Source organism: Oncorhynchus gorbuscha, linkage group LG17 (genome assembly GCF_021184085.1).
Source record: "Oncorhynchus gorbuscha isolate QuinsamMale2020 ecotype Even-year linkage group LG17, OgorEven_v1.0, whole genome shotgun sequence".
NCBI lineage: Eukaryota > Metazoa > Chordata > Actinopteri > Salmoniformes > Salmonidae > Oncorhynchus > Oncorhynchus gorbuscha.
In genome coordinates this window covers 29,993,060-30,006,859 of record NC_060189.1, presented here as the reverse complement: position 1 = coordinate 30,006,859, position 13,800 = coordinate 29,993,060, and the positions used below count along the sequence as shown (strand labels likewise).

General features: G+C 41.7%; 1 protein-coding gene across 1 annotated transcript; it reads left to right on the top strand.

The window, feature by feature from the left end:
- Window positions 1-7,581: 7,581 nt before the first annotated feature.
- Window positions 7,582-10,934, top strand: LOC124001938 (gap junction delta-2 protein-like). Its single transcript, XM_046309107.1, has 2 exons — window positions 7,582-7,975; window positions 8,430-10,934. The coding sequence occupies exons 1-2, from the start codon at window positions 7,905-7,907 to the stop codon at window positions 9,274-9,276; spliced, it is 918 nt and encodes a 305-aa protein (XP_046165063.1). The 5' UTR covers window positions 7,582-7,904; the 3' UTR covers window positions 9,277-10,934.
- Window positions 10,935-13,800: the final 2,866 nt, after the last annotated feature.

Here is a 13,800-nt window from a genome sequence, read left to right as displayed (position 1 = left end):
CTTCAATGACACAGGTGTCAGGAATGGCACTGTAAAATACCTTGTTCTGTACAGGTGAGCCAGTGGGCAGCATACATGTAAATCAAAAGCATCAAAGAAAAGACAGAAATTGACACTGCATAAATGAAGGACTTGGATTGGTGTTCTTTTTCCTTGTGTTTCGTGGACGTTGTGACTTGTGTATTGGTATGCAGTGTTTGCATTCCTGATGACCTCAAAGCCACCGATGTCTCTATTATTCAAGATCATGTGCTGAGCTTCCCCTCTGCCTCCCCCTCTCTTACACACACACACACACACACACACACACACACACACACACACACACACACACACACACACACACACACACACACACACACACACACACACACACACACACACACACACACACACACACACACACACACACACACACACACACACACACACACACACACACACACACACGCCTTCTTGCCTATCACATCATGTGATGATTCATTGGAAGGTTATAAAAGATTTCACGTTATGAAAGATTACAGCAGGGAGAGCTAAGGCATCTGATGATCCATTAAACATGCCTGTTCATTGGATAAAAACAGAGTCCCATGATTTTAAAAACATTTTTATTTTTTATTTCACCTTTATTTAACCAGGTAGGCTAGTTGAGAACAAGTTCTCATTTGCAACTGCGACCTGGCCAAGATAAAGCATAGCAGTGTGAACAGACAACACAGAGTTACACATGGAGTAAACAATTAACAAGTCAATACAAGTCAACACAGTAGAAAAAAGGGAGTCCATATACAATGTGTGCAAAAGGCATGAGGAGGTAGGCGAATAATAAAAATTTTGCAGATTAACACTGGAGTGATAAATGATCAGATGGTCATGTACAGGTAGAGATATTGGTGTGCAAAAGAGCAGAAAAGTAAATAAATAAAAACAGTATGGGGATGAGGTAGGTAAAATGGGTGGGCTATTTACCAATAGACTATGTACAGCTGCAGCGATCGGTTAGCTGCTCAGATAGCAGATGTTTGAAGTTGGTGAGGGATCCCTCACACTAATCCATGCACCTTAGATCAGGTAATAGATTCAATCTGCGAAGGTACATTCTGTGTGTAAATATCATTTCTCTTCCTCAGCAAGGGTCAAAATCTAAATATTTTATAGAGCATTCATGAGGCATTTTAGTAGCCTCATTAAACAATTCACTTATTGGGCATAAGCCTATCCTGCATTGTAATGCATGACATTTGGGGGGAAATAAGATTAATATTAGTATTTTATATTTTTTATATTTATGTGAATATACAGAACAATAAAAGCTACTTAATTTAAAATTATTATTAGGCCTACCACTTCTTTGAAATAATCTGAGATATCATTGACAAATATTTGTGTGGTTGCATCTAAAAATAGTCTAATGTTAAGTCATGTGTACACACTCCCTGCACTGTAGTTGAATTGATCATATCTAAGGGCGAAACAGGCCTGTTTTGATGCCTTTTTTAAACCCCCACACACAGGCATGCAACCTCATAAAGCTATTAGCAACTCGGATGGTACTTTCACTTAGTCACAGTGTATCCACAGCAATATCTTTGCCCTGTGATGGAAACAATAGCTATCCCAGTGGGGAAAACCTGGTTGAAAAGACGTCAGTATGACGTCTTATTCTGGTCGCAAAGTGGTTGAAAAATGACATTTTTTTCATACGTCTTTTTACTGACCAGAATATTACGTATTTTTCTGAACATCATACGATGTTCATACGGTTATGATGAGGTCATAATTGTGACCTCTATCTGACATGATGATCATAATTCTGAGCACTATACTTTGTGCTATATTATGTAGCCTACTGGTCATAGTTAAGACCTCATCATAACCTGGTAATGACCACCTGACTACTGTAAAAAGTATTGCCGAGGATAAAGTTGAATATTGAAATTATGGTTCATTATATTTCCATTTGTTTCCATAGTCACCAATACAAGTTTAAATCTGCAAAATATTCTTACATTTAAAATAGATCAAGCAATGGCAAAAACAAATCTACATCACAATTGTTGCACATCTGCAAACAGTCACTGTTTCATAATTCACCCACAGACATTACATTTATAGAAAGACTGGGACACAGTTTATATAACGTCTGATTGTTTTATTTTGTTAATGATTAATAAGAGTGGTGTGATGGGTCAGATCTCAGTGAAGAGAATCAGCGAATTACAACTTTAGAAATATAAGATTACATTTTTTTTTGTTAAAGGACATTCGTGAAGAAACTTTGTGAACTCAGCTGGCTAAAGGTATTTTCAATGATTTTCCATGGTACTAGTTGAAGAAAAGGAGCAACTTGCTCATATGCACACAGTACCAGTCAAACGTTTGGACAGACCTACTCATTCAAGGGTTCTTCTTTATTTTGACTATTTTCAACATTGTAGAATAATAGTGAAGACATCAAAGCTATGAAATAAAACACATGGAATCATGTAGTGACCACAAAAAGTGTTAAACAAATCAAAATATATTTTATATTTGAGATTCTTCAGAGTAGCCAACCGTTGCCTTGATGACAGCTTTGCACACTCTTGGCATTCTCTCAACCAGCTTCATGAGGTAGTCACCTGGAATGCATTTAAATTAACAGCTGTCCCTTGTTTAAAGTTAATTTGAATAATTTATTTCCTTCTTAATGCATTTGAGACAATGAGTTGTGTTGTGACAAGAAGGTAGGGGTGCTATACAGAAGATAGCACTATTTGGTAAAAGACCAAGTCCATATTATGGCAAGAACAGCTCAAATGACAATAATGACAACAATCTCAAATGGTCAAGTTTTGCTTAATCCCAATGTTATAATATTCAAAAGTTCTGTATAAACACACCGCTCTATAATCCATAGGACATTGTTCGGGACAAGGATTCCCCCAAGAAAGGTACATGCAAAAATGTAATTATGTGTAAAGAGGCATTAAAAAGAAGAAAAAAATGCAATTCCTGCAACAAACATTAGAAATGGAAATGGTAAATCTCTTCCTCTTCTCTGCAACCTAAAGTGGTTCATCGGTTGCACCTGAGCAGATGTGTGAGTTTGATTGAGTGACAGGGAGGATGAGCAAGAGAGAAGTGGGAGAAACTTTACATGACTCACCAAGGGAGGTTTCTGTTGAACCAGGACACAAGGGTTTTGAACCTAAAAAAAAGGTGAGTTAATGTAAAATATTATTTGCTTTACAAACTTACTGTATATTATTAGAAGCAGTGCTATTTTATTTGGATCTACTTACACTACACTCTGAGGAAAGAGTTCCAAAGTGGTTCTTCGGCTGTCCCCATAAGAGAACCATTTTTGGTTCCATATAGAACCCTCTGTAAAAAGTTTTACCTGGAATCAAAAAGGGATCTATATTTGACCAAAAAGGGTTATTCAAAGGGTAATCCTATGGGGACAGACAATGAACTGGTTTACATTCTAGATAGCACCTTTTTTTCCTAAGATTGTATGATCAGCCACTATGGGCAGCTGAATAGCATGTCTCTTGGGGAATCCAGTTTCAGTGAGACCTGATGCAGAGAAAAAAACGAATGATCATCAGCATAACTAGTACAAACCTAGCTCTTACAAAGCTGGCTAGTAGGAACCAAAACACATTAAATATCAGAGTATGAAACAGAAAAAAATAAAAATGTGCACATAAAACTTGACTATGGATTTGAGGAGTTGTGGTTCTGCGCTTTCCTTTCCCTGGGATGTGGCAGAATAGGTCACTGGTAACTGAGTGGGTGGCCAAGCACTGCTGTAGAGGCCATGCATCAGGACATTTACATGTATCCAGTACTCTAAAGACCGAGACAAATCATCATTGACCATTACCTAAGGTCTTCACTAAGTTAGACTTAGCCTAACAAGTACATTGACTACGTTGCCCCTCAGCAACCTAGCAGTCAGGAAGACATACGGAGAGAGAGGCTATTTACAGGCTATTTATATTTCTTAGTCAGCCAGCTGGATAACTTATGTACTCTTTCCCTTTGTTCCCTCCTCCATCCTGCCACCTTCCCTTTGTTCCCTCCTCCATCCTGCCACCTTACCCTTGGTCCCTCCTCCATCCTGCCACCTTCCCTTTGTTCCCTCCTCCATCCTGCCACCTTCCCTTTGTTCCCTCCTCCATCCTGCCACATTCCCTTTGTTCCCTCCTCCATCCTGCCACCTTCCCTTTGTTCACTCCTCCATCATGCCACCTTCCCTTTGTTCCCTCCTCCATCCTGCCACCTTCCCTTTGTTCCCTCCTCCATCCTGCCACCTTCCCTTTGTTCCCTCCTCCATCCTGCCACCTTCCCCCTTTCCTGTTCCCTTTGTTCCTCCATCCTGCCACCTTCCCTTTGTTCCCTCCTCCATCCTGCCACCTTCCCTTTGTTCCCTCCTCCATCCTGCCACCTTCCCTTTGTTCCCTCCTCCATCCTGCCACCTTCCCTTTGTTCCCTCCTCCATCCTGCCACCTTCCCTTTGTTCCCTCCCTCCATCCTGCCACCTTCCCTTTGTTCCCTCCTCCATCCTGCCACCTTACCCTTGTTCCCTCCTCCATGCTGCCACCTTCCCTTTGTTCCCTCCTCCATCCTGCCACCTTCCCTTTGTTCCCTCCTCCATCGTGCCATCTTCCCTTTGTTCCCTCCTCCATCCTGCCACATTCCCTTTGTTCCCTCCTCCATCCTGCCACCTTCCCTTTGTTCCCTCCTCCATCGTGCCATCTTCCCTTTGTTCCCTCCTCCATGCTGCCACATTCCCTTTGTTCCCTCCTCCATCCTGCCACCTTCCCTTTGTTCCCTCCTCCATCCTGCCACCTTCCCTTTGTTCCCTCCTCCATCGTGCCACCTTCCCTTTGTTCCCTCCTCCATCCTGCCACCTTCCCTTTGTTCCCTCATCCATCGTGCCACCTTCCCTTTGTTCCCTCCTCCATCCTGCCACCTTCCTTTTGTTCCCTCCCCCAATCGTGCCACCTTCCCTTTGTTCCCTCCTCCATCCTGCCACCTTCCCTTTGTTCCCTCCTCCATCCTGCCACCTTCCCTTTGTTCCCTCCTCCATCCTGCCACCTTCCCTTTGTTCCCTCCTCCATCCTGCCACCTTCCCTTTGTTCCCTCCTCCATCCTGCCACCTTCCCTTTGTTCCCTCCTCCATCCTGCCACCTTCCCTTTGTTCCCTCCTCCATCCTGCCACCTTCCCTTTGTTCCCTCATCCATCGTGCCACCTTCCCTTTGTTCCCTCCTCCATCCTGCCACCTTCCCTTTGTTCCCTCCTCCATCCTGCCACATTCCCTTTGTTCCCTCCTCCATCCTGCCACCTTCCCTTTGTTCCCTCCTCCATCGTGCCATCTTCCCTTTGTTCCCTCCTCCATCCTGCCACATTCCCTTTGTTCCCTCCTCCATCCTGCCATCCAATCTAGAAGATTCCTGCAAAAAAGAGAATCAAGAATTGAAAAAGGCAGTTGAGAGTTGTAAAGTTAGAATGGGTGAGGGAGAGCAGGGATAGGCTAAATGTATCATATGGTCAAATCTCAGATACACACAATATAAGGATCCCTGATGAATGGAGAAAAACTTCATATCCATATTGGGGGGGGGGGGGGTACAAGTTTCAAGAATTAGTCTAGCTCATAATGTCTCTCTCACACACACGCAGAGCGAGACAGAGAGAACAGACATACACACATGTACTGTCATGAACTAAGCTGATATCAAAATGTCAAAACTTTTGCTAGCTACAACAGGTAAAAATGTAAACTGACCATGACAATAGAAGATTAGCCAGAGTGCTAACATTAACATTAGCCAGCTAGCTAGCTACCAAAAACTTCCTTGACATTCTTCTCCCCAACAAACCACTGCTTTACTTACAAAAATAAAACATGAATGCAGGAGAACAGGGACTACCACGTAGCAGTCAAATCTTTTTTGTTGTTCTCCAGCACTGTTGTTGTGTAGCCTAGCGGGCTCTTTGTCCCAATGTGCCATATGCAAGCAGTGCCTGCACGCAGAGATCTATTGCTGTTTGAGGCACAGATTCCAATCCAAGTTTTAGCTGGAACTGTTATGCCTACCTCCTTATTTAGCTACTGAAATGTGTATAAAATGACTGCAGGCACTATGTTAATTACTTTAAAGCTTTAAGGGAAATATATAAATGTCATTTTCTCAGGGTAAAATAAAATAAATACATTAAAAGGGTCAAATTCAGGTGCAACAATTGTTGTAAATCCTATTTGGTTGCAGTAGGATATTGAAATAAAATAAACTTACATTTGATTTGATAAATTCTGAAAAGAAATGTAGTTAGTTATAATAGAACATTAAAATTGCATTCAGTAGAACAGATGAAAATGTGCAACACAATAAACAGTGAAATTAATATCAACAAAATAGTATTATTAGAATCCAACACACACAGAACACACCATATATCATTCATTAAATAACCATTATTTCAATTTGAGCTTTAATGACCTAGTATATTATATGAATTGGAGGTGACATATCACAATTCTTCGTTTTTAAAAATGGCCATTTCATCACCTGCAGAATAAAAACCTTGCCCTAATCCTGAAAAAGTGAATCTGGGTGGAAAAAGTGAAGAGGACTCGGACCGAGTACCATTAGTCGTAGCCCATAGTAATATGATTCAGCAAGGCTCTGGATAATATGAATCCCCCGAGTCCAAGTTCATGCTGAGTCCCCAGAATATCAAACAGAATAGGCCCTAGCCCAGAGTGTTGACTGTGTACAGTATGCCAACCAGACCATAACCCGCTTTGGTGAGTGCTGCCAGCTGTTGTTTGCCAAGTATGCAAAGCTGAATCATGCAAAACCAGCTGAAAAAAGAGCATTACCCAAATGTATAATCGTAATGGTTCTTGTGTCTTATATGCAATGTGTGCATGACCCACAAACACTATGCAAATTAGTTTATATAGACTGGTGTCTATTCATTTAGTAGCATTTAGATAACTGGTCAGTAGTTCAATTTCAACCAAAAAACAGATATCAACCAAAACAATACATATTTGAATGATTTCTGGTTGTGATCTGGTTATAAGAAGTCCCGACCAGATTTCAACCAGTAAAAGACGTCTTTATCACGTTTTATGCCCACTGGGTTAGTAGGAGCACTGAGACTGTCACGATTACAGTAAAAAAAAGCAACAGGTAGGCCTATCTGCCTTAAAAGTGGCTCCGAAAAAGTGGCTCTGAATATCTGGACGCCATGTCTTGACCTGCGGTTTTAGAACACGGCACATTCACAACTCTACCTCTGTCACACTGAGCGCGCGCAACCTGACACAATTCGATCTGGCTCAGTAATTTTGATGTGTTATAAACTGGAAACGCACAAAGTGCATTGAGGTTATCACCAATCGTGTTATCACAGATTAATCTTGCGCGCTGTCACTGGGTTCCATTCGTCGAATATTGAAAATGAGAAATCCTGGTATTTTGGCGGCGCTCCACCAACCTGTCTGCGCGTGACGTAGGGAGGGGACTACTTAAAGGCGGATTAATGCTGGCAAGACATTAAATCCAACCACACTCCATCCAGACACAGTGCGCGACCCATCAACCTGATCTGAAGATCGAAAATAGGAGGGCTTATAGTAATCAGCCCTTCAGCCCCACAAGACAACGAGAAAGTGTGGCAGCGTCATACCAGCGCTTGGACAGAAGAACAGACCAATATTGCACAGCGCTGGAGAGAGGAGGGCGGGACAGCTGCGGGCTTGTGATCAATGCATTTGCCAGATAACCTCGGAGCCTCTGGAGAGTGATAACGACCAAAAACCCGGGGAAATATTTTCCACATATTCGGCAGAGGTTCGTACAGAGTGCCGTGGGCTCTCGCCTCCTCCGGATGAACAATAATGGGGGAATGGACCATACTAGAGAGGCTCCTGGAGGCTGCTGTCCAGCAGCACTCTACTATGATAGGAAGGTAAGAGCAAAATGTCAACTGGATTTGCAATAACTAGGTATGCATGTTATAATGGCTGTTGTTGGGGCTAGATAGGTGGCTGTGCCATGCACTAACTGAGAAGCAGAGACTGGGCGCTATTGCCTGTTACGCTTACTTTACCAAACAAACGCTTGCAAAACATTTCAAAACACAATATGAATATCAATGAGTAAATACTTCAGAGTACACAGAAATATATAACAATGGCGCACTGACATAAATTATAAAAGCATAATACACATATCATCTGGACCAACCCCCGTGCTAAGAGCGAGCAGAGCGTGATCCCAGCAAAGAGCGTTCGTTTCAGCACTAGACAGCTCCCAAACACGCGCCTGTTTAGAGACTCTGTACTCAATCTCCAGCCATTTTCACATAATTAACATAATTTACTGACTCTATACTCATACATTGTTTGTTTGTTTGTTTTTAGGATCCTACTAACTGTGGTGGTGATCTTCCGGATTCTAATCGTAGCAATAGTTGGAGAGACAGTATATGATGACGAGCAAACCATGTTTGTTTGTAATACCTTACAACCAGGCTGCAACCAGGCTTGCTACGACAAGGCATTCCCAATTTCACACATTCGATTTTGGGTTTTCCAGATCATAATGGTTTGCACCCCGAGTCTTTGTTTTATCACATACTCGGTGCATCAGTCGGCGAAACAGAAGGAGCGACGGTACTCCACCGTCTTTCTGACCCTGGATAAGGATCAAGATTCAATGAAACGAGACGACAGCAAAAAGATTAAAAACACCATTGTGAATGGAGTACTTCAGAACACAGAGAACTCCACCAAAGAAGCCGAACCCGACTGTTTGGAAGTCAAAGATATCCCCAATTCAGCCATGAGAACTACTGGAAAGTCTAAAAAGAGTCGACAAGAGGGTATCTCGAGATTTTACATAATTCAAGTGGTTTTCAGAAACGCGCTGGAAATAGGGTTTTTAGTGGGTCAATATTTCCTGTACGGATTCAATGTCCCATCGGTGTACGAGTGTGATCGTTACCCCTGCATAAAAGATGTAGAGTGTTATGTTTCCAGACCAACAGAGAAGACCGTGTTTCTAGTCTTCATGTTCGCGGTCAGTGGCTTTTGTGTGTTGCTCAATCTGGCAGAACTCAATCATTTGGGGTGGAAGAAAATCAAAACGGCGGTGCGAGGAGTTCAGGCAAGGCGGAAGTCCATTTATGAAATCAGAAATAAGGACTTGCCTAGAATGAGTGTGCCTAATTTCGGTCGCACTCAATCCAGTGACTCTGCTTATGTGTAGCACATGGAGAGAGTACCCGATGGGACAATGTGCGATGTGTAAAGATTGAACCAAGATGAGCACTGGATGATGACAGCTCCCAACGCCACATCCGTTTCATGACTTAAAAGCGTGGGCCGATTTTTTATTTGTTTATCTTTTAAGGACTCCAATGGCAAGCGTGGATTACACGTTTGTTCATTTATTTATTACATTGCACTGATGCAACTTTTTAGTAACGTTTATACTATGTAAAGCGCTAAATAGAGATCATGTCGACGTGTTCAAGCATTTACTCTTTGTGGGCTGATCTACTGTACTTGAAGAGAGTAGGGTATATTAAAATTGCACTAAGAGGTGAACACCCGGGAACCAAACCTAACCCGATGCGTGACAGTGTTTAAAAAAAATAATTCCACCGATTGTTGACACCGATCTATTTAAGCGACACAATACACCGGTTGACTATAAATTGGAGGGGAAATATTCTCCAGATGTATATAGGAATATGCCTAAATATATAAATACATTTTGACTATGGATCGACCTCGTTGAAATACATTAGCATCATTCATATTTTGTTGCCTGTGTTCGCACCACTGACTTTAACGTATGTAATCATTCCATTGCTATATAGCTGACTTGCAAAACAGTATCTGGTGGATTTGCTGCAAACGCTAACGTCTGTGACTTCCTTAATTTATTATACACCAAAGCGCCCACTGCTTTCATTTGTGAAAAGTGTTTTCTTGCTTACGTGTAATTAAGTGCCATACTTGTACATAGACATATATATATGTATACATAGAAATAAATAAATATATAATATTGTTCATCATGAAAGCTAATTCCCTGCTTGAATTATGCTAAACGCCGCCCTATTTTTTGCTTGAACTTGTGATTTAAATGGATATATTACATTTGTCTCTAGCTCCCTTTCTATTTGGCAAATGACTGGGAAATGAATAAAGTGCTAGTCTTTTTTATATACTGGAAGAAAATGTTTCTCCACAATCACAATTGATCTCAACTCAAATAGCACAAATTGACCTTTTTAACAAACTAAGAATGGGCAATAAGTATCTGCTCAGGTGCTAGGGTTTTTTCACAGAATGGTTTTCAATGTAACCAAAAGGAACCAGAAAAAAACACCCTTTTCTGTCGAAAAATAAAAGTGGGATTCATGTACACCAGAATCGTGTGAGGTGCAATACTTTTCTGTCTGAAAGCTGAACTGGAATGTTAGAAGGATCCTATAGCTGCCCTGTCTAACCATGGCTTGGTTCAGTGAAAATGGCAATGTTTGCCACACACACACGCCTATGTCGTTCCATCCCATGAGAAAACCCCTATGAGCTCTTCCTTTGATGTTGTCAGTGTCTGTTAACATGTGGGTGTGCTGGAATGCATTTCAATGGGGATGACGCTTCCATGACAAACACCAATACTGCATGTCCCATAACATTGACCAGATGCAGCCGTAATGTGAAATGCATTCTAACATTCATGTCCTGTCCCTTCCCAGTCGTAGCTGACCTGACCATGACTGTTCACATGGCTGCTATACTGTTACTGACTTTGTGACCTTGACCAGGAAGCTATTGGACAGACACACCGTACAGAACAGGGATGATTACAACCTGATATTCATTGATAGAGGACTTTTTTTGTCCACTCCTTCTTCCCTCTTTTCAAGGAAGTGAGCAAAGGAGCGGCTCTGGCTGAAGGGAAGGTCGTGTGAGCCTCATGAAGGTCACCAAGAAAAAGAGAAAGAGAAAAAAGGGAAAGTGCTGAACTGTACGCCCACACTCCAGAGAGAGAGAGAGAGAGAGAGAGGGAGGGGGGGAGAGAGAAACAGAGAGAGAGAGGAGGATTCCAGGCTGACCATCCAGGATGATCTGAGGGATGGTAGGATGCAAGACTCTGCCTCTGCCAGGATGACTTGGCAAAGCCCAGAGAAATCGAAGCGTAGCGCACACTGACACATCCATCTCAAACTCAGCAGGGACGTGAACATTGTCTGTAACTCAAGAAAAGTGCAGTTTACCTACTTGGCCTCTCTCCTCTCTATTTCTCTCTCTATTTGTCTCTCCCTTTCCCATCTCTGAAAATGTTTACTGACCAAATGACTGTACAGGCCATCCTGTCAAATTCCACACAGTTGTTTTCAACGCTTGTAAATCTCTTGGGTTTTCTTTCATTGAGAATTCCCAGTTATTATACAAGGCTGTTGTGTAAGGGATCCTACAAACAAAGACTATATTTTCACTGTATATTACTGTATATTTACTGTACATTTACTAAAGAGCCACTTGCTCCGATGCTGTGCTTGTGGTTTCCCTGCAATATTCATCCTGGTAATTTCAAGGCTACTTCTAAAATGCCCAAATTATTGGGTTATGTATGAATGCAATTATGCATGCTGTGTTGCATTTTCCATGCGAGCGTTGAGAGGCTTGGTTTAATATTACGTTGTACCTGTGCTGCTCTTTATTTCCTCTGTGCTCAGCTCGCTAGAGACAGGCTAAAAAAGGAAGAGGGCTTCTGACCAGAGAGATAGCTGGAGATAGCGACAGATGTAAGCGACTCTCCCAGTTCTATGCCATTTTATCTTGTGCTCGCTTCGGCCCCCACTCTTGACAACAGTAGATACATCTGAGCAAGGACTGCAGCTGTTTCAAGGATCCAGGACAAATGCTCAGGAAAATCAGACATTTCAGCTGATTGCAGATGCTTAAATATACAGGGATGGAATTTTAGAGGACCATTTTAGCCCTTAATCTCTCAGTCTTTGTCTAGAGAAACACCCCTGAATTAGAGAGAATCATCTCCCTGAGACTGTTATGGTCCAAGAGAGAGGAGAGGTGGTCAGTGCACTGTCCTCATAAAATATCAAGCTCATTTTATTACCGTCCATTACTGCGTCAGTGTAATTTCATCCTTCCTGTTCAACACTTTAATAAGGCTTTGCCGATAAAAAAAATGCACTGGTTACCATAAAAAAATCAATACTCTTTTTCTCAACAACAAACCAAGCCTCCAACCCTTGACGTTTTTTATTTAATGCGCTGGTTCCGTATATATGTACTGTAAAGCGGAATGACTTTGAAAGACATACTGTGAATTAAATCCATTTTCTCACCGAGAGGAGAATACATTTGCTAAGGGTGTGCTGTCATTTTGTTCTCTTATGTCCCGACTCTCCTTGTTATATCCTTCTTTCCTCTACAGGAGAAGTTCATCTTTAAGACGGCCATGTAGAGAAAAAACTCAGAGCTGGTTCCTTTTCAAATGCTGAGTGTTCATTTTCTGTCTCTAGAAATATGAAGTCATGTGCCACATCCAAAGAGGTGTTTTATGTGGAAGAAGATCTAAACAACGCCAGCGTTGTGTGACACGGGCTCACAACTGAAATTCTGCAGAAGCACTTATCACCTTATCATCAGCACAGCTGTCAATTCTTCTAGATTCTATACAAGTGGGAAAGCCAAAAATAAATACAACACAGTTTCTTTCTATGAATATTGTGTGTGCGTATGTCTTGCACATTTGAAAGGGTGAGAGGGTCACCTTGGGAGACGGTCCAAGACCCTTCACATTTAATTATAAGGAATTATATTTCAGTCAATTCATTACTGTTGCTTATAATTGACCAATGTATTCATGCATTATGCATTAATAAGCCTAATACTAAAGAAATCATTCCTCCTTGACCCTGGTTTAATCCAATGACAGTTTAGTTCCAGGTCATAGACCGTTGGCAAGACCACTGGGAGACAGACGGTGGTTTACAAAGTGGGATACCAGCAGTCTATTATTTCTGGTTGGTGAGCGAGTCCCATGAGAGAAAACTATTTGTCAGATATATTTGATGCACTGTGCAACCATAGTGAGGGACATTGCATCAAGTGCCTCGTTAACATACAGTACATCAATACAGATACAGTATACTGTATTCATTGGTCTGGGCTTTGATAGGAATACATCAAATGTCATTTAATTTGTCACATGCACCGAATACAACTGGTGTAGACTATACCATGACATGCTTACTTACAAGTCCTTCCAAATGTTCAAAAATAATAAAATAGAATAAAATAAAATAGACAAGAATGGGGCTATATACAGGGAGTACCAGTACCAGATCAACGTGGAGCTATATACAGGGAGTACCAGTACCAGATCAATGTAGAGCTATATACAGGGAGTACCAGTACCAGATCAATGTGGAGCTATATACAGGGTGTACCAGTACCAGATCAATGTGGAGCTATATACAGGGAGTACCAGATCAATGTGGAGCTATATACAGGGAGTACCAGATCAATGTGGTGTTATATACAGGGAGTACCAGATCAATGTGGAGCTGTAAGTCGCTCTGGATAAGAGCGTCTGCTAAATGACTTAAATGTAAATGTAATAAACAGGGAGTACCAGTACCAGATCAATGTGGAGCTATATACAGGGAGTACCAGTACCAGATCAATGTGGTGTTATATACAGGGAGTACCAGTACCAGATCAACGTGGAGCTATATACAGGAGT